This window comes from Columba livia, chromosome 12 (genome assembly GCF_036013475.1).
Source record: "Columba livia isolate bColLiv1 breed racing homer chromosome 12, bColLiv1.pat.W.v2, whole genome shotgun sequence".
Taxonomy (NCBI): domain Eukaryota; kingdom Metazoa; phylum Chordata; class Aves; order Columbiformes; family Columbidae; genus Columba; species Columba livia.
In genome coordinates this window covers 15,259,488-15,283,981 of record NC_088613.1, presented here as the reverse complement: position 1 = coordinate 15,283,981, position 24,494 = coordinate 15,259,488, and the positions used below count along the sequence as shown (strand labels likewise).

At 46.4% G+C, this 24,494-nt stretch overlaps 1 protein-coding gene across 1 annotated transcript; it reads right to left on the bottom strand.

Moving 5' to 3' along the window:
* Positions 1-219: 219 nt before the first annotated feature.
* On the bottom strand, positions 220-22,032 carry LOC102090441 (insulin receptor substrate 2-B-like). The gene is made up of 2 exons (XM_005514659.4): positions 18,030-22,032; positions 220-2,436 (listed from the first exon to the last, which is right to left on the bottom strand). Exons 1-2 carry the CDS (start codon positions 21,532-21,534, stop codon positions 2,432-2,434), a joined length of 3,510 nt encoding a protein of 1,169 aa, XP_005514716.2. The 5' UTR covers positions 21,535-22,032; the 3' UTR covers positions 220-2,431.
* Positions 22,033-24,494: the final 2,462 nt, after the last annotated feature.

Sequence of the window (24,494 nt, the reverse complement as noted above, 5' to 3'; positions counted from 1 at the left end):
ACAAACTGGGTGTTTTTCTGTGCGTTACCTTTTGCATTCAGCGGCAGAGAGAATTGTACAGACCGGGAGTCCCTCCCCTGAGATACACTGAAAGCTGCTCCAAATGGTCAGGGGGACACAGGGTGACGAAACCACTGCGAGAGGAAAGCGGGAGGAAACGCGTTTCTGACCGACCAAACCAACCCAAACTGATTTAAAAATAAAACGCAGACACGGAGCTACATGAACACGTATTTACTGCAAGTAGCTCTATGGAAAGCCAAGTCAGATAAATATAAACACTATACAGAGCTTCAAGCCAGTCTCCCAAAACCGCAAACGCGATGTGTTTTACAAAGAAAACAACATAATATTTACAATGGAAGACAAAGCCAGATCAATCAGCTCAACTTTAAAACAGATCTGTGAAGCAGAAATAGCAAATATAATGAACAGTTTTAACCATATATGTTTTAGTTTGTACAGACAATAACTGTCCAATATCAAATTAAATTTACAGGACAAACATTGTTCTATCATTGGTATTTTTGTACTATACAGCAGCATAAACGGGTAGCTGGAAGGTAGTATATATAGTGATATGTTTTACATCATCTGAAAATGTTCTTCCAGCACAATACTGAATAAATTAGTTGCTGTAAACTAAGAGATTCAAAAAGATTGCATATTTATTATGCCGTACCTATTAGTATTTGTACCACTATACTTGAGGTTACCCATTTACTTATTTATTCAGCATTTATTAAACCAGTGCTGTATATTGTACAACGGCAGCCTCAGGGGTCTAATATGAAATAACTACGTAACAAATTTCTTCAAAACAACCTTTTCCTTTCACATTAAATGTTTAGATCTATCTTCATCCAAATTTTGATTTCTTAGAAAAAGATGTAAAGCTTTATAAAAAGCTGTCTATATATTGCATTATTAATTTATGAGACCAAACAAAAGCTATATGGCAAGACAGTATCCTGGTCTGTAAGAGTGGTCTTATTTTTAATTAGTGTATTTTTAGCAGCAACAAGTAACTGTACCAACTTCTCTTCCAGAATCAAAACCAGATCTGTGCTTTTAAACCCGGTAGCAACAGTTTTCCTGCCGCTACACACGGTGTAAACTGATCAGTACCATGTTTCCAAAAACCAAAAAGTCTTCGTATTTTAGTGACGTGTACATTTTAACACTACTCCAAAACAGATTTGGGTACAGGTCACCGAACAATCCCAGCTGACAGTGCCCATGTACCGCACGCCGGCCGGGACGCGGGTACCGCTCGAGGTTGGTGTCCCACGGCAGCCCCAGCCACCGGTCCATGCAGCCAACAGCAGAGCGGTGCGATACCTACGTAATTCCAGCCAAAAAAAATACTCAGTACAAGAGCGAAGCACGTAATGGTAGAAAAATCAGGGCTTGTTTGAAAAATCTCCAACTCTCACTGCTGGCATTTCTGTAAGTGGGACCAAGACAACTGAGGAGCCTACATTCTACTTTTTCGCCATGATGCCAGGAAGAAAGAACAAAAATAGTCCCAAATTGAAAATGGGGCTTTGGTTGACAGTAAGATCAATTAGGGTGGTTTCCTTTTAAAAAGCTACAGCTGACAAATATAATGCAGAAGTCACAAACGCTGGATACGACTCTGCAGTTCTCCATTTGAACGCATGAACAAAAACCTCATTTTGCACAATTCGTATTTATAAACAAATATCTCGAGGGTAAGAACAAAAACAATCTACAAGACAACCAGCCCATTAATCCTACTTTGTACATAGCAAAATTCTGAGCAAAAAAATAAATTCCGATTAAGCTCTGACAGACGTTTGATTTAAAATACTCTAGCCTATGATCAAGAAATACCTCTTGTACCATAAAAGCAAAACCTTAACCAAAAATACAACCAAAAGAAAAGCAGAAGAGGTCTCCGTTCCTCAGAGCAGTTCAGTCCCGCGGGGTCAGCCCAGCCACCTGAAGAAATCCTGAACTGCCAATATATTTCTAAACGATACATGTTTTAAGCTAACCACTTGTTAATGTACCAGAGAAGCAAACCCATGTTAAACAGACAATCAGAAACCAGCTTTGACTTCTCAGAATATAAGTTAAAAAATCAACGGGAGAGGCAGGAGGAAGAAAGGGGCGCATGGGGGTCTCCTATTAGCACTCGCGCTGCCTCCCAAATAGATATGACGTGAAAGACCAAACTCCATCACCAAAGCACAGCTATGAAAAAACCTCAATTCAAATTAATCCAACTGTAGAGAGCTGATGTCTATGAAAAAAAATAATTAAAAGGATGGGTGTCTATGTCCGTGCTGGTGGAAATGAAAGTAGCCGGCTGGAGCTGAGCTTTGCTTCCAAAAGCACCACACAGTTCCTGGAGTTACCAGCAGAAAAGTCTTCTCTCGCAACAATGGTTTCCATGGCCATGCAGTCAGTCTAGAGAGGAGAGGGGGAAAAAAGAAAAAGTCAGTGATATTTTAAAAGCAAGCTTCATAGTGTAAATAAATGTTTCCTAGTGAGAGAATACGGGGAGCTTGTCCATTGCAGAAGTGACAGCAGCGGGATGCAGAACACAGGTCCCTCAGAGAGGGAGGCGGCACTGCCAGATGACAATGGCTTGGAGGTCCCGAGCCACTGGGAGAGCTACGAGGTCCGAAGCAAGGACCCAAGAGCCGCCGCAACCCCAGCTCCGACGCTTCACTATCAGTATTTAAGTCCGCGAGAGCTGGATCCTCCCAGGGTGGCGGGTGCTGTGCGGAGGCTGTTGTGAGCTGGCAGCAGGATGAGCACAGAGCGGTTCTGCTCACCCAGACACAACGGGGCTTGTGGCAAACGCTCCCGTTCACAGCCGGCACCGAGCTGCGGAGCAAACCTCCCCTGCAGCCCCAGCTCCAAACAGCCGCGACAGCCCCGTCCTCAGCTTTTCAGGAATAAGCTTAATCTAGTTATGATAAGCAGCACCTCAGAGTACAGTTCTCCCTTCTTCAAGAAAGCCGCACAGGGTACAAAAGCACAAAGCTATGGCAGACAGCACTGCCGACAGCAAACACCAGTGCCTTCCAACTGGCTGCAAAAGGCAGAATACTAAATGCTTGGTAAAACGAGGGCAAAAGAAAAAGATCTATAACCTGGTGTTAGAGGAAGGTACCGTGGGGTGACATGGCAGGAATGGACAGTGGAGCGAGGTTGACCTCCAAGCTGAACGCACCAGCTCTGAAATGAACCCTGCACGTGCCAAGGTCAGAGCCGCTCAAAAGGTTCCTGACACGGAGAACTCTGATGCGGGGGACGCAAAGACTTTCTGCAGCGGCGGGAATGCAAACTGAGGAAAGTATGGAAAGTCACTTCCAGCTCACTACAAACCCCTTCCACTCCTGCCAGAGCCAGCGTGAACACCCATTTCCAGTCTGGAGGAGCACAATCGGCCACATCACTGTGTCACACTGTCTGCAGGCCCAGACTGTCCCCTCGGCCACGGCTGAGGGCACCGTCCTCTGCTGACAGGTGGCTTTGGTCACCCTTTCATGGTTTGAGGTACAGGGACGTGTTTCCTGACACTCCATGGAAGGAGGACACAGCAGGTGCTAGCTGTTGGTTCTCAATGAGAGCAAGAAGAGATCCAATACAGAAATGTAGTCTGCTTTTCCCCCCAAAGCCACACAGCACAAGCTCTGTCACTGCTCCGGGACAGCTTGCTGCCGCTGAGAGCTGCTGCGATACGGGGAACACTTGGTACGGAAGGCCAGCGATGGCAGCACAGCACGCTGCAACCAAAGAAGGGGCTTCAGAGCTTGGTCCTGCCTGCGCCCTTCTGCAGGGACACGAGGAAATCACCTAAACCTCCTTGTGAAGACACCGTTGTGCTTCACTGCCTGCACCACAGGAACGTGCTGAAGAAAACGTGACCATCTAAAGAGCAAGCGTTATATATATGAACGCAAACCTGTATGTTTACTTACATAACCAATCAAAGTATGCACAGCCCAGCTCCACCCTAAGTTAAAGAAGTTCTGATTTCTGACCAGCTAAAAATAGTATCCCTTCAAAAGAAGAAGGAGGAACAAAAGAACAAAGCTGAGCTGCCCGGAGCAGCCCGGCCCCACCAGTGCCCCGGGACAGGGGTCCCGAGAAAACTCCCCTTCATCCTGCACAACCCACACGCACGTCTGGGTTGCCGAGCTTCATTTTTCAAATACGGAGCGATTTAAAAAATAAAGTAACTTGGTTTTCCACAATTCAAGGAAGAGACATCCAAAATACACCCACAACTCAAGAATCTCCATTTGTATTATTTCACAGACATAAGATCGCTACAAAAAGCTATTGCTCGTTACACACAGAGCGTGATGTGGTTAGCGATGCCTTTGTTTTCACAAAAGCCAAATGAAGCTATTATTTTTTCCTCTTCAGAAAATCATTGTTTCGCTGTAGGACCAAAAGAATGAAAATGCACCCCAGAGCTGGCAATGAATCGCACCTCAACGGTGCATGCAAGTCAAATGTTGGAACAATTAAGACTTCTATATTCAACTTATCCACAGTAAAAATTAACATCCTGCCACCCTTTCCTTGCTGTGGACCTATGAGGTTACATAAAAGGAACTTCAAAAACTGTCTCTGCTTTTGTCAGGACATTTTTCCTCCACGCCTAACACACAAGGCACACCTGAAAGCTGCTGGACGAGTTATTCTAATCTCTCCAAGCATATCCCCGAAACATTTAAAAGAGCAAAGGCCCAGTCATTTGCATCGGACAATCCCCATGTGGCAGGACTCGGTATTTGTAACTAAAACTTTTTGAGAACTTTCATAAACTTACACCAAATTACATTTAAGATACTTGGAGGGCAAGGGGGAGAGCTTAAGAGAAACAAACCTGCTCAACTCTTTGATTCTTTGAACAAGCCTGGCACAACCGGGGAGGCAGCGCGAGAACCGACTCCAAAGCAAGCTCACCGCTAACTCCGGCCAGAGCCAGACTAACACACACTGAAGTGGAAGAAAACCAGGAGAAAGTATCCTCAGCTCACCCTCACTACAGCTTATAAACCCCCTGGAAGTCCGGGCTACAACACAGGTTGAAACCAGCGCAAAGGCAAGCTCAGGACCGTCCCGTGGTGCCCCCCTTCCCCAGCCTCTTTGCTTCTTACACCATGTCCCACCAATCTGTCCCCCCTTCTCCCCGTGATTATAAACCTCTGTCATTTTTACGTTAAAACAGAATTGTGGGAACTGTAAATAAACAATAGGGAGTTTCATGTCAACATTACCTACAAGCTGATAACAGCCTCATAAAGCCTTGAGTCTTTCAGACAGGGAGTTAGTGGTTGTCACCGCTTCTCTAATCCCCTTGCTAAAGCTGAAAACGTCCATACTGCAGCTGGAGCAGTACAGGGGGCTGACGCCCTGAGTCACCAGCTCTTTTTTGGGATAAAAGCATCAAGCATTTACGCATATATAGATACAGATATATTTGAGAGACACATATGTGCTCACACTTTAAGCTCCTTGTTGGCTCTTCTCTCCACACCTGATCTTCCATCTTTTGACTCGTCAGTAGGTGAAGGTAAATTAACGGAGGACATGAGGTGCTCCAAGAACACGACACAGCTTCTGGGAAGCTGGATGATCTTATTTCAAGTTTGCATAACATAAGATTCATCAGCCAACAATTTCCTATGTTAGCAGCACAAAAATGAGAACTGCCAATCAACATTAAAAACCAGATTAGCATTGTGCTATGGATACCATACAAACCTATCTGACTCAACACTGAACACTAAAGGAAGCTGTCAGAGAAAGGGATGGAACCACTTCTGCAAGGAGAAGAGCTGGTGAGGTGCGACGTGGCTGGGCAGAGCAGAAGGAGGCTCGCAGGGCGGCACACCGGCCCTCCGCTTCTCAGAACACCAACACCACCACATGCAGCTCGCCGGCCAGATAGACACGACAAGGTATCTCAGACATCCTCCACTCGCCCTGTAAACACGCTGCTCTCCCTGGACTGTCACAAGCTCTTCCAGGAAAGTCTGCTCAGCCTTCCGAAGAAAAATATCTGATAACTGATCATCACAACAAAACAAGCAGCAAAAACCTGCACTCAAAAAAAAGTGCCCAGAAATGCACTATTCCAATAGTTTTCACAGCAGCCTTCTGCTCATTCAAACTTTGCCTCTGCTAACAACTCCTAAACAAAAGCTTCAGCTTTGATTCAAAATTAAACTGTACTGCTTCAGAATGTTGACAACAATACAAATGCAACTTCCTATGAACATTTAATATGGAAAACGAGTCCAGAAAGCATCCAAACATTTTCACAGATCGCCTCCTAAAATATATATGCAAAGTTTAGGAAATTAAAACAATGTTCTCTCCATTACACAATTCTATTTAAATTCATCAGTTTAAGACAGGATCAGATTGTAAAACTACACACAGCTGGTCGAGTCTTTCTGAGGAACAATCAGAGACAGGAAAAGGATCGCAAGGGCAGGAGAGAAACCAAGAGGGCAAATATTTAAGATAAAATAGCAGTGTGCCACTGCTAAAAAATGTTCTGTTTGAAATTGAGGAACACACTGAGAAAGTGCTCTGCAAGGTTTCTATGCAACAGAATCTACAGCTTTATAAAAATTAGGGGCAGAGAATTAGATTAGTTTTAATTCATTAGATTGCAAATCCAGTGTGTTCCATTTGAAAAAGTATCAGATGAGAATATATCCAATTTACACTTCATTTCCTGCATCTGAATTATTCAGGTCATACAAATCAGGCCACTTTGAAACAAACCGAGAGGTTTTAAGAACATACCAGAAATGTCCTCTCAAAGAAATCCACTCTAAATAATAGCTGTTTTTGCAGGAAAGGCTTCTACTGACATAATTCTGTAACCGATTCCTAAAAGGATAAAAGCTTTGCTTGCAGAAGATATTAATTTAAGATAATTAAATGATTAAAATCTCCATGTCAAAGACTACGCTTAAAGCTTTCTGGAGAACACCCCTGAAGTTCTCCATTTCCTGAACTTCAGGTTAGGGGGAAATGGGAGTTAATCCCACTTGTGCAGATCAAAAGCAGCACAGCCCTAGATTTTCTCGTGCCCATGGTCATACACAACATTCCTGTAGTTCAGGAAAGCACCGAACCCCAGCGCAACCCCAGGACGCAACGAGCACGTCCAAGAGCATTACATTTCAAGCCTCCTACCGGGCACACAGGTCAGGAGGAGGGAGGCGATTTGCCCAAATACATTCTTCACAAATCAAGATATAATCTTTTTTCTTGCCCCACATCTTTCCAAATACATCGTTAGGACCCTATGTCATTGTCCTATTTCTTCAAGTTCTTATTTTAATGGTGTAGCTTTAGACCTTGCTAGAGTCGAGTGGTGTTATTTGAGAAAAGCAGAATTCCTTCTTAATTTGCACACACAGACACCATGTCTGCGAATACAAATCACAAAAACCTTTGCTGTGGCCACTGCACACGCAATTACTGCACCTGGGACACCCAAACGAGGCCCCGACACAGAACAACATCCTTCTTTGGGAAATGGGTTAAACTACACGCTTACCACTAAGTACAGATTTCATGGACTTTCTTCTCTCAACAACAAACTAATGATGCTCAAATGGAACTAAGGAATATTGTGGGTTTAAAATATATTCATGACTTTCCACAAGCAAAAAAGCAGCAAAATTTGTTTTAAAACCCCCACCTTTTAGGGCCCAGTTTTCATTGGATAAACTAAACACAGCGACTAGTAACAACACATCCCAGGAAATGAGATTCCTCCTCAAGCTGTATTTCTAAAATCTGGAAGACAAAGTTACCCTCACAAATAATCTTCATCCACAATAATTTGTTTAAAATGTGGTTCCACTATTCTCAGTGCTTCGCAATTTCACGAGCTAAAAAAAACCAACAAACCCTCCCAGGCTTTAAGATCATTTTAATTCCCTTTGCAGAAACGCCTTATCTTTTGCAATAGTGGCTTTTCTCTTGTAATAAAGCGTAGCGTTGTTTCCAGGAAGGCCTTACGCTCCCTCATCTCATCTCTTCTACTGATACTATTCCTAGAACTATTCCTATGGCCACAACGCCAACTCACATTGCACCGGACTGCTTGACAAGAAGTTGCCAGGAGTTTTTTAGGTTTGGTTTTTCGGTTGTTTGTTGTTTTTAAACTAAACTCCTATTACAATTGTCAGTGTTGTCTCACTATATTAACTCCTTTCCCCTCAAAAAACACATAGAAGTTCAAAAAAAGTTGTTCTTTTTCAAAAGCACTCATGGCAAGTGTGTAAGATACCACCGCTGACCTCCTAAACTGCAGGAGCATCTTTAGCCAAAATAAATATATATCTTATATATATATATATATATATATATCTTGTTTGTGTGGCTTCTGGCAATAGCACCTGCTACAGTTCACCCCGCTCTCGTGACGTGAAGTGCCAATAGTGCGGAATATCTTTCCTGCCTGCGCTCCAGCCATAAACTAGATGGGAAAAACTGTCAGGAAATAAATAGGAAAGACAACAGCTGCGCCAAATCCGGTGCAGAACAGCACACGCGGCTCTGTGCCCTCCTTCAAAGGGGGCTTGGGATAACTGCAAGAGTTTGAGTAGTGCAGAAAAACTCGGGAAAGGTGTGAAACAGCTTCCCGGCAAGGGACAGCCAGGTAACATGGAGCTTTCCGCCTGCGTGTATTAGGATGCCATCAGGAAATTTAAAAGAATATATTATACCACAGGTCCTTGCTGCGTGCAGTACAAGGAGCCACTGACAGGACACCGGCCAAGCGCATGGCAGAGGAGGATACAGCATCTACACAACCCTGAGGGCATGGAGAGAAATGATAGGGGTCCTTATCTCTCCCAATACACAAACCAGGGGCTGCCAAAACAAGTCAGCATGGAGCAGGGTCCAAAACATGGAGACACCTCTGCATGCAGCGTGTCCCACGGGCTGCTGTGGATACAAGGAGTTCACACCGCATCAAAAAGAGATTGGAGAAGCACTTGGGTTAGAGATCCGTGGAGGATTATAAAACACACAAACTGCATCAGGCTCAGGAAACCCCCCAAGCTGAAAAAATAAATACTAATAAAAAAAAAAAAGGCGCTGGGTGTATGTTTGTGTGGCATTATTACTTACGCCTGCCCTGCTCTTCCTCTGCTGGGTGGTGTCTGCTTGCAGGCACAGGTCTTGGGTTTGGGTGAGCAACACAACTCTTATAAACACAACTCAGAGAAAGGACAGTGTCACTCATGACTAATGAAACAGCTCCCCACCCTTCAAATCACCTTTCCTGGTATTTCCTTTCTACAGAAGTTTTCACATGTTCTAATTCATCCCTTTGCTCTTCCCAACCCCTTTAGCCACTGACGTCTGAAAGCATGCAGCACTGCCTTTTTCTTTCACCTCCATCACCATAAATGACTGTCAAAAGACAAAAAGTTACCACACGGCCACATACTCAGAGAGTTACGCCCTCGTCTCCCATCCCTTTTGCCCACGCATGCCTGCACAAAAAAAGTACTTTGCCATCAGCCACTACCTACTTCCACTCACAGCAGTGGCACACAGCAATTTTTTATATTTCCTGATTATCACACTATGTCTGCTTTAGTATTAGGATACCCAAACCCCTGGCCTATGCAGGGGAGGAATAAGGGTTCAGATTCCATTGCACAGGTGAAACGAGGTCTTTTCAAATCACAGCACATGCACACGAGCCAAGGACGGGGCCTCCAGCTGCCAGGAGCAGCCCAGGAGCTCACAATGGGCAGAGTTAGTTAAACCGTGGCTACACACAAGTTTTAATCAACAGTGTGCAACTCTTGTTTAGTGTTTACCTTGCGGAACATGCCAACATTAATATTTCAATCCCTTGTAACCTCAACGGTGAATCAAGACTCCCTGCTGCCACCACTTCCAGACTCCCCCGCAACCACCACAGTGTCTGTTCAACCTGATCTACCGACGCACAAATAAATTAACTTTCTCCTGTCCAAGCTATGGTTTGGCACTGCAGCTTCTGCAGAGCGCCGCAGCGGTGACAATCAGGTGCCGGCCAGACCTCCCTGTTCAGAGCTGGACTGCAAACACTCCTGACCATGCCGGCTACAAACCCTAAAGGTGACACACCACTGCCTCCTCCCCAGCGCTAGAAGACGGCCCGAGTCCCAGAGATGCCACCTAAAAAGGCCCTCCAAAACCAAGAAGGAACCAGTTGTCAAGGCAGCTCCATCATGCAAGCTGCTTCTGGAGCAAAGCCTCACAAAGAACAGAGGATGCAGGTCCATGTGACGGTAACTGCCGAGGGATGCTGCATGGGCGATGCTGGGCTCTGGTACGCACTCCTGCGCCCCTGCTGCCACCAAACACATCAGTCACACAGCCGCAGGAAAACTGACTTACAGAAAGGGAAAAGGAAAAACTACATATCATCACATTCCACAGCTAAAAGGGAGAAGTAAACATTGGGACACGCTCCTAACTCGGAGATACATGTTGGCCCACATTCCTCTTACCAAGATTAATATCCTGGCCAGTGTTCTGACATTTACCTCATCCTTTTCAAGTCATTTAAACCATTGCAACCACTGTATTTATAGCTCGCTACCTTCCATCGCTCCCTGCCGTGTGTGCATACCCTCCCAAGCGCCTCTACCAGCCTCCCCTCCCGCAGCCTTTTATCTCTGCCAGGCCAGCTCTTATCTTCACTCTGCCCCTGGCAGCAGCCTTGATCCTTATCTTACTCTCCACCCCAGCACATTAAGTTTCATCCATCTCTTCAGTTTCATCTTTTAAATTGTAAGCTCCTGAGGGCAGGGACCAACATGTTTACATGTGTGGCATGGTGGAAGAGACCTTCATCCTGCCGACCTGGTCAGGTTCTACACAACGAGCAGAGATCACATCTGGAGCTACAAGCTTTCATTAACAGACTCAGTGTTGTAATAGTGTCTGAAGTACCTCAGGATCAAGTCTGTTCATTTTTTCAACTCATTTCTAACTGATTTCCTGTTCAACACAATCTGCAATTTAAAAGCAATGTGTTCTAAAAACAAACAACCCATCCCCCCCGAAAAAACACCACAGAGTTAAATATAGAGGGCAACTACCTCCCAAAGCGTCTCCCATCAGAAAAAGCAAATATTCTGGAAGTTTGAAGTCAACAGTGTATGTTACTACTGAAAACCCAAACAGCTTTCAATTGTTTCTAACAAGACTAAATAAAAACAAACAAACAAAACAAACATACAGCAAACAGTATCTTTTTGCCCCCCTAACCCATATTGGTTTAGGCTTACAAAACATTATTGGTTTAAACTAACTTAAAGCACGTTCCTTCATCTGTGTTGATGGATGTTTTTCCCTGCACCCAGCTGGTGCTGAAGAACGTCCTCAGCCAACCCCTGCAAACAGGCTCCGTTCCCTTGGACCAGCAAAGCAAAGGTGCCCAGCCCTGAGGAGAAGCCTTTCCGTACCATTTCCAGGTTTCTCTTGGCCATTTCAGCTCAATAGTCGATAAGGTGCCACAAAAGCGGCAGCAACACCTGTCAATAGCTTAAAGAGGGTTTTCATACCAACAGGGTACCACGTGGCTCACATTAACAGTTTTTCTTGATCTAATATGCAATAGCTTCTCATTTATCTAACGCTGCATCTGCTTCACTGTCAGAAGAACTCTCCAAACTCCCGGTAGCCTAAGAGATCTGTGTGAAAACAAGCACCAGCTCCCAAAAAATAATTCAAGCTCAGCCTATCCAGCATCCAAAAAAGTTACACTGCAAATTCAGCTGTTCAGCCCTAAACGCTAAAGCAAGCTGGCTTGCCATGCGCAGGAACAGAACCGCACTGCTCCCTGGGGAAGGAACATATTCTTTAGTGACCTAACAAAATTAGAAGCAAATTTACCAGGTTTCTTGCACACCTTTTGGTATTATTTCTCATGATTTTCAGAAAAAGAAAAGAAACACTTTGATACTCTCAGTCATTCCACTAAAAGGGAAACCTCTCTACAAGCAGGCAGCATCTTTATGAGCCTTTCATGCCCTAGCAAACAGGAAACACTATACTTACCTATCTTACGCCCTAAATAATAATTCAGTTTGATATTTACATAAGTTCATTATATACACAAGCTATACAGTGAACACATGCACTATTCACCTTTTAGTAGTAAAGTGAAAGTTTTCCATTTTCTTGAGTCACATTAAGTTGTATCACCACCTTGGAATTAAAGCCAAATCTTAACTATCTCAATTTCAGTATAAGCCATCTCTTCCAAAACCCTTTCTTCTCGGGAGATCAAAAAAAGTGTAGAGCTTACGCTTAACTCTCAAATCACTGGCACGCAGCACACATGTACACGCACACACAAGCAGCCTGAATTGTTAGCACCCAACCACACAGCTACATTAACAGCAAAAGATACTGGTTTGAAACAAGCAACTTTTGCCCCTTAAGATACAGCTCGTGACTTAACCAGAGCAGAAAATTCTTGCTAATAGTCTATGACACTGCTGCTTTTGGGGTAATATTACATCTGAAGCAAAATCTTCAGAATCCAAACACTTTTATGTTCAAGATCATTTAGATTAGATACTCAGCAACCCCTCTGAAATGCCTTTGAAGAGTCAGGCTAGTTTACCTTTGTCTTCCCACTGTCCTCAGGTATGTCACAAATCCCCATTGATCAAGGCTCTCAACCACACGGAAGCCATCCCTAAGCTGAGTGACCTTTACAGAGATGCAGGGCTTGATTAAAACGAGAACATACTTTTTCCTTGTCCCCATGCCATTGCTGTAACCTGCTAGACAGCGGGGCAACTTGCTCACTGGATTATTGTTAATCTGCAAAAGCTAAACGTGGAAAAAAAAAGTCAAACAACAATTTTGCAGGGTGGGCCATAGGACGGCTCTCCAGCCAAGTCATTATGTACTGTTTAAGGATGAGTCATAAGATAATGCCACATTTTTACAACAAAACAGCAGTAATAATACATCCTTAGGCTCCAGAAAACTTGCCTCTCTCTCTCTCACCTGCCTTTCAGATTTATCACTCCTTCGGGTTTAGCACTTCCTTTGGGTTGAAGAACGCCACATTCCATCACAACAGTACTTAAAATAAAATTGTACAGTTTGTTTCCTGCTTTGAATCAGCAAAACAAACTTGTTAGCGCAATCAACATACTGGACACCATTCAGCGTGCTTTCGGGAGCACCACAGACACACAAACAGCGCACAGACACACACCGAGGTACAACATGGTACTATAAGCTCTTTTTAGTGCCATCCAAAACCTCAAGGTATAAACCCTCCCCCCAGCAATTGAGATGAAATAAACTTATTAAAGATCCTTTCACAAATAAAAAAAAAAGAGCCTATACAGAGAAAAATAAACAAACCCCAACTCTACCTACTGCCACCACGCTGCTGGACATACAAATAAAGCCTAAGAAGTAGGCAGTGACAAACCACCCCAGTAATCCTGGGCTGGAAGGAGGGAGTTACCGCACACCTCCTGCTGCCCCCACCCGCCGGGGAACAAGGGGCCCTCAGACAGCCGGGGAGGAGGGAAAATGTGAATTTAGAGAGAGGAAACTCCAAGGGTAATCCTGCATTCAGGATTTCAGCCAAGAGTTAAAAAAGGAATAAAAAAAGGGCACTTAAAATGAGGACTGATTTCTCCCACAGCTCCCTGTGTCCTGCGGCGCTGCCTTAACCTACAAGACGGCTACAAGCAGAAAGTTTTAGATTCCAAAAGACATATGCAACCATAAGCTTCAGCTATAGAGTCTGGAAAGCTGATTTCCGAAGTATTTCAACACCGGCTACAAGTGCGCGCTCCCTCTCCGTGTCAGGGAAACTTGCTCGTCTCACTTTCTCACCCAAGGACAAGCAAAACCCAGCTGGTTCTTGGTCACGAATGTCACCATGAGCTCACTCCCCACCGCACGGCAAAACCCCGCTCTGCTTTCAGCAGCTCTAATACCGCCCGGGAGGATTCCCTGGGTATTCTTAAGCAGAGCTCTACGTCACTCAAGACTGTTCAAGCAGCATCTGCTACAGCAAGAGTGAAATGTGGGGGTTTGGGGTTTGTTTTGTTTTTTTCTTATAATTATTATCCCGGCATTATTTCAAAGATGTAGGACACATAGCAGCTTTCAGATGTGCTTCAATCGGGCTCTTCAAGATATTTTTAAATGGTCCCACGCCTTAAGTATTCCACCAATACAAAAGAGCATCAGTTTGAAGGAAACTTTTAAACACCACTAGTCTGAAACCCAAAACGGGCATTTGTTTGCCTGGTATCCCGTAAACTGTTTACTACATTAGCAATAGCTAAAACTTCCAGCTTCCAAATTTCTCAAAGTGTATATTGTTCGTTGTATCCTTCAAGATTTTGCATTTGAAATACACAAGTTACCATAAAGGCTGTGGACAATTCAGAACACAAGTCACGCTTTACAGCTGCAGCGGTTGCTCCTCTCAGCTCCCCAAGGCGCACACAGCACTCCTGCCCGTCTAGCACAGGACAAGATTAAAAAGGTGAGGAACATTTAAATTACAATCCTGCACTTTAGAGAACTTCTGAAATAATATCTTAACATAATGTTAGAGTATCAGGTAGAGATAAGATTAAAGACTGGGTGTAAAATAGGTGGGTCGATATTAAGCTGAACATTACATTTACTCTGAAGAGGCTGTTTTGGTTTTGGAGTCCAGTGTATCTTTGCAGGTTTAATATTTCTAATTAAGTCTGAAGAAACCTGTATTATACAGTTTATTACCGCCCCATTCTCATTATCCTCCTCAGTTTCTGCAAGGTCCAATAACAGGGTATACATTAGCTAAGCCCTGTTTGAAGTAGCTTTAGTGTTCTGTACTCCTAGCACAAAATTTCATGACTCAGATTCATGTAATCAGAACTGCAAACCGCTTGCTTCAATATTGTGTAACAATTTTGTGATGAAACTGTTTTCCTAATGACCTCCTTACACTTCAAGCACTAAAAATCAGAACTTTATACTCTTTTTAGCATCATTATCAACATGCGTTCAACCTGGGATCAATTTTGCCCAAACCTAAAAATGAAAGTTTAATAACAAGTCAGGCCTATTTAAAACAAAAAAGCAAAGAAGTGTGTTTTCCATTCAGTAAAACTGCAGTTCATGGAGAAGAGGTGAAGTTCTCTACCTGATAGAATGTATTAAATATGGGATAGCTTCTTTCTAGGAAGTAAAGGGTAAACATCTGCAAAATATTTTCCTTAAGAATAGGTCAAATCACAGAGCGTTTTTCAGGCAAAAAGACCAAAAGATTGGGATGGAGAGGGGAAAGAAAAGACAGCACTGGGTTCTGCTAAAACTCTCTGAAAGCATTAAAGATATCAATTACACAGAGGCACACTGCACCTCTTCAGGATACAAGAGGTTTAAACATGAGGCTTTATTTTCACTATTCCAAAGGAATGTGAAAGTGATTTTCTGGATTACAGAAAAACTTTTAAAATATCACAGGAAACGCTTTACTGCTGTAGAAACTGATAAGCTGTTTCAGGAATACAGACTTCTCAAATGATGCATGCTATAGCTCAGAGAACTAATTTACTACGTGAATGAAAACTGGTACCTTCGTGATCAAGAATTTTAAGTCATTACTAAGCAAACGACATACAGCACCGATTTACAACACTGTATGCAAGTTTGGCGAGCTACTTTTAGCCTGGACTGTTTCAAAATCTGTTCACCCCTCTGTGAGCCACCTACGAGTAGACCAAGTCCACACCCCACTTGCCCTCCTATTATATACCAGAAATATTTCATCCTGTCTTTATAGACAACTCCTAGGCCTTGTTTTGGAGCAGCGCTTTATAATTTTGTTTTTCTTTTTAGGGCTAGAAAGAAACCACCAACCTAAGCTCTTACTATTCTTATGGTTAACTTCCTGCCAATGCCCATGGTTTCATGCACAGAGTTTTTTCACTTCATTTTAGTGTACGCTTAACTTCCAGAAATCTTCACAGCAAAAACCAGCAGCTCTAGGTCTCCTGCCCCTCCGCAACTTGTGACAGAGCAGGGAAAACCCCAAGCTCAGGGCTCTAGGGACTTTGCAGCAGTAGTAGTAAGTAAAATGTTTAAATAAATACAATTTCTAAACACACTATCTCTTGAAAAACATTTTAAGTGTAATATTTACAGTACAGCCAAAAGCAAATAAGTAATAAGTTTATTTTAAAACAGATCACAGTCATATGAGGGGACTAAGATCAAGTAGGAATTCTGCTGGTTTGGAAGGTGGTTTAACAAACAAACCAACCAACCAACCCCCACAACTACAACCGGCCACGGCAATCGGTGTGACTCTGATTTAGCAGACACATCTCTGAAGTGCCAAAAGACTAACTCTGGAAAAAAAGCACTTCTTGGACTGGCAACCTTCGACGTCTTCTAAATTTGATTCCAACCAACAAAACAAAGCAGAGGAAAAAAACCACTGAGGCAAAACACAGGTTTCTGAGCAGCCCCGAGCGGTGCTGCCAGACTTCGAATGGCATGCGAGCTGAGTCAGGCTTAGACCTTCCACACAATTTTAAGCTCCTGCAGTACCTTCCGCCTTTAGACACTTAGTTTTAAAGTGAAACTAGAAAAAATACCCTATCATTTCAGTGTTTAAGATGGTAATTAAAAATATAAAAGCCAGTAGTAGCCTGCCTCTTTACTGCTTTCTCTGTTGACAGAGAAGTAGACAAATATCAATGTCCAACAGCGATTAAATATTTCCTCTTAGTACTCATCAATTATTGACTACACACACATTTGCAAAGAGAGGAAAACACCATTTCCAACACACGCGGTTTTCTATCTGGGCGGGTGAATTCCTGTAAGGAGTTCAGTGGGTCACTAACACCAAAACAAGGATTAGAATTCCAAAGTCACAGTGCAATGCAGTGCCTGCACAAACACTGCTGTTCAGTCAGTGCACAGCCAAATACCAACAGCTAATTCCTATTTTTTTGCTCCCACCATGAGAGCAAAAACCTTAACACTTGAGTAGGGGCGTCCCTCCTCTTGCCCATATTCTTCCTCCTCACCCCCAATGCTTTTATTTTTTATGCACACCTCAAAGAGCGTGACCTCAGGTTTGGTCGGGCCGCTGCTCACAAGAAAGCTCACAGCCTCCCCTCCAAAGTTTCAGACCTGGAAGACACCACTCAGAGCCTGCTCCTCCTCTACTACAGGTGTTCCTCACCTGCTACCCAGAAGACAGATCCCTCTGTACAGCAAGGAAGGGTTAAGCTAAGCCCTGGGCCACCAGCGAGGGGTAAAGGTGGGGGCATGGTCCGCAGGAGCCCCCGGCTGCTCCAGAGGACACGGCATCCTTTGGAGGGAAGGGCTCAACCAGAACACACCAAACCTCCAGGGGAGAAACAATGAGTTCTGGTCACCTAAGATTCAACTAAATAAATGTGGGCAGATTTGGACATGAAAAACCCCAAAACATGCATTTCACCTACAGCCATTGAAACAAACAGATCTAAGCCCCAAATTTTAATGTTTAAACCCAATTTAGCAATTTTCAGCTTTCCCTATCTCTGACACAAATTACAAAATACCAAGCTAATTGAAAAACAGCAAAGTGTCATCTAGTTGTAAGAAGGGAAGAAGGGGAAAACAAAAGCAAAGGGAAGAAAAGAGTTACCATAACCTCAGGACAAGAATTCGCGATATAAGATTAATGTTTATACTAGCAAGATTATTTTATAAAAACACAAGGCAGATGACAGTTTGATAATAACTCTAACTGCCTACAAGAGTCACATAAATCCTTTAGGCCAAGGACCAGGTTCCTTTTCATCTTTGTTCAGCTGTTAAGATATTGCATTAAGAGTACTAGAGTACCACAGATCATAAAAATATTTACCCCACTCTGAAGACCGCATTTTAGTACTGAGAACTTAATTCCTACAGTTAAGCAAGCATGAAAGGAAAGTGCTTTTGAAGTTACAAACCTTTTCTCGCAGCGTTACACTTCAGCCCATCGGATCTGCTGAAATCTATGCTCACGTAAGCTCCACCGTCCAAACCTGAAGTACCATTTTGGAGATGGCAAGTTGGCGCTGTAGTACTTGCCTCACAGCTTATGGGGTCATCGCGTAAATTCAAAGCGATGTAGTTTAAGCCATTCTGAAATCCAGTTGAGGTATCCCTGGACATTTTGCTTTCCTGACCATCAGAAATGTTTTCATCTGGTTTTAACCAAACATTGTCAAATGAGGCAGAGCTGTGTCTTTTGCTACTGTCAGTAAAGAAAGAGGAGGAGGTTGTCACAGTCCCAGCAGAAGAGAACGTTTCGGAGCTGTGTCTCCTCCTGCCTTGAGGATCGGCTCGAATCACTTTCGGTCCCGTAGGAGGTTCGGTGCCAGGAACAGAGAAGCTACTGCTACCGGCGTATCGATCAACAATGCACAGTCGATTCACTATGGAAGAAGGGCTCTCTATCTTTATACCATCGTTGGATTCGGCAGAAAACGGCTGCGGTGGCGTTGCTGCCATGTTGAATGTCATCTCCGTGTAGTCATCAGTCCTGTTACTTGAGGTGCTGACACATGCCGTACCAAACGAAAGCCTCGCATAGTCAGGATTGGGTTGGTTTCTAGGAATACTGGAACTTGCATAAATGGAAATATCTGTTAGAGAGTTGGACAGTTCCTTCGCCGCTTTCGGTGACTGTACATCCAGGTCAACACTCATGTAATCAGAAAGTGGAGACTGTCTGTGGTCGCTGCTCGAGCCTAGAGATGATGGCGATCCTTCTGCAGATAAGGAATACGGTGTATTACTTGCCTTTTCGTTAAAATCAATATTTATGTATTCCCCAGGACTCGCTGGCTCAGGTGGAACTGTACGATCATACATTCTTGGGATAGTATTACTCCCTCTCGTACCTAAGGGGAGTCTTGTGGGCCTAGTAGCCCTGTTCTGAACAAGTCCTTCCTCCGAACCTTTCACCACCGGCGATTTAGAGATGCCGTTAGCCAGAACTTCACTGCTGACCCCTTTTACATTTTCTGGTCCACCATACAAGAATTTTCCAGGTGAAGACATTGGAACATACTCACTGTGGTCACCATTTTGTCCTGATAATGCCTTAAAGCTTCGGGGCAAAGAAAAATATGAACTGAAACCTTTGGAAACAGAAGTAGCGTGAATGTAATTTGAATCACTGGGGTGCTTTGGAGCCGAATTACCAGGTGACATATCCATATACTCATTGTTTGTGATCTTCTCATTACTTCCTTTAGAAATAAATCCAGTTAACGGACTTCGTACAGGTGAAGAGCTGGCCTTTGGAAACATCATCATATATCCTCTGGAGTCAACCTGAGACGGTGACCATGAATTGTTAATCTGCTTCGGAACAGACATACTTTTGGGAGTCATCGGCAAATAATCGCTGTTGCTGGATAGCGAAGATGCAACTCCTGGCATCATTGGCATGTACCCATCATCCCTGGCTTTACTCCTACTTTGGTTGCACACAGAGTCAAGGTTGGTGTCACTGTACTCCAATTCATAGTTATCTTTCAATTTTGGTGTTTCAGAGTAAAGTAATCGCCCATGGCTTCCTGCAGAATCTTCATCTAACGAAGCTGTAGTTTGTGTCGTCTTCTGCTGCACCGCGACAGAAGCTGGCTTTGTTAGAGAGTAAGTTCTTTTCCTGAAGCACTTTTCAGCCTCCATATAATCGTCTCTTGAGCTATCGTCTGCCTGCTGCTTGCTCATGGACATATACTCGCTCAGGCAGTTCTCCTCTCTGATGGGCGGCGTGTTTCCCAGGGAATCTGGTGTATTACTCCTGACTCGAAAGTACCTGAAATCACCAGGGCTGGAGCCATATTCATCAGAAGAGATAAATCCCCCGTCACTTGGGGAACCACAAACGGATGAGCTAGAAGGCCTGGTCAACATGTCCGAAGCAGAGCCATGGCCACTACTGGAAGAAACGCTGATGGGACTCGTAGTGGAGGGAAAATGAGAAACGGGCAGCGAAGCAGACCTGGTGTGGTAAGATGAGCTGAAAGCAGCTCTCACGTACCTTCCGCTCCCTTCTTGCCGGCCCAAATTCATCCTTGCGGTATTCAGGTGGATTAGACTCCCAGTCACTGACCTAAAAGGTCTAGTCATGGTTCCTTCTCCTTCACTGGATGTTCTGAAGCGATAGGAGTTGTTGCTTTTGGTGGTAGGAGGAGTCCCTCCAGCAATGCTCTCAGTTCTAGATCGTCTCTGCAGGCCCGTCTGGCTGGGGGGCAGGTTGCCCAAGTGCCTCCTGGTGGTGATGAAGGAGATGGGATTGGTACCGCTACCACCACCAGAAGACTGGCTCTTGCTTCGGGGCCTGAACTCTGCAAAGGCCTTTAGAGCTTTCATGGTGTCCAGAAAAGTCTCATGCATATTCTGGGCAACCACTGAATCATCCACTTGCATCCAGAGCTCTCCAGGTCCAATGGAAGCAGACCTGCCCACTTCAATGAAGAAGAAGTTCTCCGAGTGTCCGCAGCGGCGAATATTCATCAGCTGCAAGTGGACAGAGGGCACCTCCGAGTTCAGCTTGACAAGGTGGATGGCTTTGCTGGAGAGGCACAACCTGTACACCCCAGTGAGGTTTTTCGTTTGCCCCAACCCTTTGGGCTTAACGTTGACCTGCCACACCTCCTTGAAGACAGTGCCGGGCCTCAGGGCAGCCCCATAGTGCTCATCGTCCTCGTCCACCTGCTGATCAGCCTGGTCCTCCTGCTCCAAGAAGCCCCTCTTGCTCTGGCTCATGAGCTCGCTGATCGCCTGGTACCAGGCCTCCTGCTCGGCCTCGTTCTCTGCCACCATGGCGAAGTACTCGTCCTTGGTGTACAAGGCGATGATGTGCTTGTGCTTGGCGTCCGCCCGCCGGCTGACGGTGAAGCACTGGTACAGGGGGATGACCCGCTTGGGCGGGGGGCAGCAGAGAGAGGCGGCCCCGCCGGCCCCCGCCGCCCGCTGGCTGCTCTTGAACTTCTTCTCGCTGTCGTAGTACTCCAGCCGGGCAGGGGCCAGGTGGCTCTCGGCCCGCAGCACGAAGTAGCGCTTGTGCCCGTGCTTCTGCTTGCGCAGGTACCCGCACTTCCTCACGTCCTCCCCGGCGGCCGCCTGGACGCCGCGGCCCGCCGGGAGGGGCTGCCCGCCGCGGCCCACGGCGGGGGCGACTCGGGCCGCTGCGGGAGCGGCCTCCGGCGCCGGGCAGAGCGAGGCGCTGGGCGAGCGCCGCAGCAGCAGCAGCAGGTGGTGGGGCTGGGGGGACGGGCAGCGCCCGCCCTCGCCCGCCGCCGTCTCCCCCTCGCCCGCCGCCGCGCCGGGCACGCCGGGCTCCTGCTGAGGCGCGGCTCCGCCTCCCGGGTGGCGGGGGCCCGGCTCCTCCTCGCCGCCCCCGGCCGCCGCGCCGCCGCCGCCGCCGCCGCCCGGGCCATTCATCCCACTCGCCATCTTAGGGGCCAGGCAGGGTCCGGAGCGCCGGGGAAGGGGTCCAGAGCGGGCAGCGGGAATCCGCCCTCACCGGGGAAGCGGCCCGTGCATGGGGAGCAGGCAGTGCCTGTGCGCCCGCCCGCCGCCCCCGTCCGCGCCCTCCCGGCAGCCGCGGCGCGTCCGGCTACTCGCACTCACGCAGGCGGCCTCGGCGGCACCGCGGCGAAAACATCACGTGACCCCGCGGAGGGCGGGGGCGCGCGCCGGGAGGGAGGCGGGGGCGGAGCCCCGGCCGGCGGCAGGAGGAGCCCCCGGCGCCCAGGCGTGAGGGGCGAGGGGGGCAGCGCGGAGCCGGCCGGGCGGGGAGCCGGAGTGGCGGGAGGGCGAGCGAATAGAGAACCGCGGCCCTTCCCCAGCGACCCAATAAGCGGGCGGAGTTGGTGGGGAGGCGGGCTTTGCGGCGCGGAGTCTAGGGGAGGCGGGACTCCGGCAGATCGGCAGCGCAGCGGGCCAATGGAGGCCGGCGGCAGCACCGGGCTGGCCGCGATCTAGCGGGGTGTTTCCTGTGCTGGAGACGGGTGAGTGGGGAAAGAGGAGGGGCCGACGCTGACTGGTGGGGAGGGGTGAGCGGCGGGGCGTTAGCCAATCCGCGCCTCACACACACAGATAGGGAAAGCGGGGGCGGGGAGCGGTGCGTATTTGGCGGCGCAAGTAAAGGGGAAGGCGGGTGCTCGGAGAGATGGGCAGCTCCCTTGGCCAATCAGCGGCAAAGCCCCGTCCGATGAGAGCTACCGGCTGACGTTGCCATCGCCCAGCTCCTTTTCGGAGGAGCCTGCCCTGCCGCGCGCGGCCGGGGGCGGCCCCGATTGGCGGGCGGGCGGGGCGCTGGGGGTGGAGGCCCGGCGCGCGGGGCGGTGGCAGAGCGCGGGGCGGGCGCGGGGAGCGGGCGCGCGCCGCGGAGGAGGTAAACAACCCGTCAGCGCGCGAGCGACCGTTGGAGCCGAGTGCAAAGCCGGCCGTGCCGCGCGCCCGCCCCTGCAGCGCGCTTGTTTGTTACTGTTGTGTTTGATGCGCTGCTGTGCCATTTGACAGTTGTCATGGGTTCGGGATCGCACGGTGCGAGTCAGGCGCGGTTTTGGCACGATTACCAGCCTGCGTTACCGCGGTGGCTGCGTGATCCAGCATGTGGTCCAGGGGCTGTGGGATCCGAGCAGGCCACGGACATAATGCCTCGATTTTAGATCAAAATATGATGAGCGAGGAGCAAAATCCTTCTGTTTTGCAGTCAAATCGTGAATGGGCACTTGTGTGCTGTGAAATTCTCTCTCTGCCCCACCTAGAGTAATTGCTGTATTGTTAACACACAGGCTGGGCGTTAGCGGGGCGCCACCATGTAAGAGGGAGCCCTGGACAGCGTGGGGCCGTTTCTAGCCCTTTACCTGCCGCCGTAAGGCTTTCTTCCTCAATTGCCTCCTTTACCAGCTCGTCGAGTGACACAACGGAGCGTGTAGTTGGCACAGAAGCCGCGGGCAGAAGCTGCTCAACAGGGGCGTCACAGGCAGCGGGAGCTTCCCCACCAGCGCTGGCCCTCACACCTCATCTTCCATCAAAGCGCCCCTGCCAAAGGGATCTTTAATTTAGGAGTCTGTATATCAGTCATGTAAGTGTGAAAATCATATTTTTGCCATAATACAAAGATCATTTCCCTAGCCAGTAATTCTGACCATGCGTCTCTTCGCTTGCTCTCCCTTCTGTCACTCAAACATCATGTACTTGATTTGCTTTCAAGGTCATTCTTTGTCCACCTCACCTATCATTCATTTAAATAAAGATGACAAGTCTCACCAATCCCTGACACCAACTTCCAGCCATTACTTGTTAATTTTTTTGAGAACTAGCTCTATGTTTTCTTTCATTTTGCCTCTCAGCTGTGAGAAAAGATATTTTTTGGAGTCTCCAGTAACTCAATGTGGAAGCTGGCAGGCCAAATATTGAACTTGCCATATTGATTGTTAATGCCTCCTTACTTTTTTCTGTACTTCTCCCTTCTCTGATCTGTTCACTGCCTGCTCATCATGTGTTTAAAGTGCAATCTTTTTTGGTTTGTGTTTTTACAGCATCTAACACAACGCGTTCTTGTCCGTGATTATAGCTCCTAAGCGTTATGGCAATACCATGAATAAGTTGTAACTACAGAAATGTAATTATTCCCAAAACAAGTATTATAAACACTAGGAAACTAAGATTAAATTTAGTTTTTAAAGAACTTCAAACATGTTAGTATGAAAATACACAACTAAACACCCCAGCAACATTGATTCTGTCATGCGATGTTATCATGCAATAGCTATACAATTATATTGTTGATAGTCCCTGGTAGAATTAAGCTTGTTTTTGAAGATTTCTTCCTTTCCTTTTTCTTTCTTTTCTACCTGGTCCATCAGTTGGGTAGAGCTGAGATTGCTTGCACATTTCTATGTATTGTTTGGATTTCTTTCTATACTTTTACAGGAAAATGTAAAGTGATTAAAATTTTAAATCTGTTAAAGCCTTACAACTAGAGAGCAAGGTGAACTGTATTCATTGCCAGCTCACTCTGGCTGGTTGCAGAAGGATACATGTGGGAGGAAGAAAGGAAACAATTTGAAAGAAAGGGCTTGGTTTTTCTGTTTTGTTTATGGTTTTGTTTAGTCATCAACCTCTGGGTATGCTTGACAGTAACTATGAATAAGCTGTCTCGTATGTAAGAAGAAATGCATGAGTGTTTTCTGGTCTCTTTTAAAGGCTTTTGCTCTTACAGTGCACTTGCAATGCTTTTGCTGGGGAGCTGAGAAAGCAACATACGCATAACTCAGTGCTGTAGAATTTTGGGGTGGTGAACACGCATGATCACACCTGTGGGTAGCTGTGAAGAACAGAGCTAATAGAAATGGATTTTCCTGGTGGGCCCTCTCTGGCCTAAAAAGTGTGCTTAGCCTTCC

What these genes read in the sequence shown, in the direction of transcription:
- LOC102090441 (XM_005514659.4), bottom strand. Translation starts at nt 21,534, where the DNA reads ATGGCGAGTGGGATGAATGGCCCGGGCGGCGGCGGCGGCGGCGGCGCG.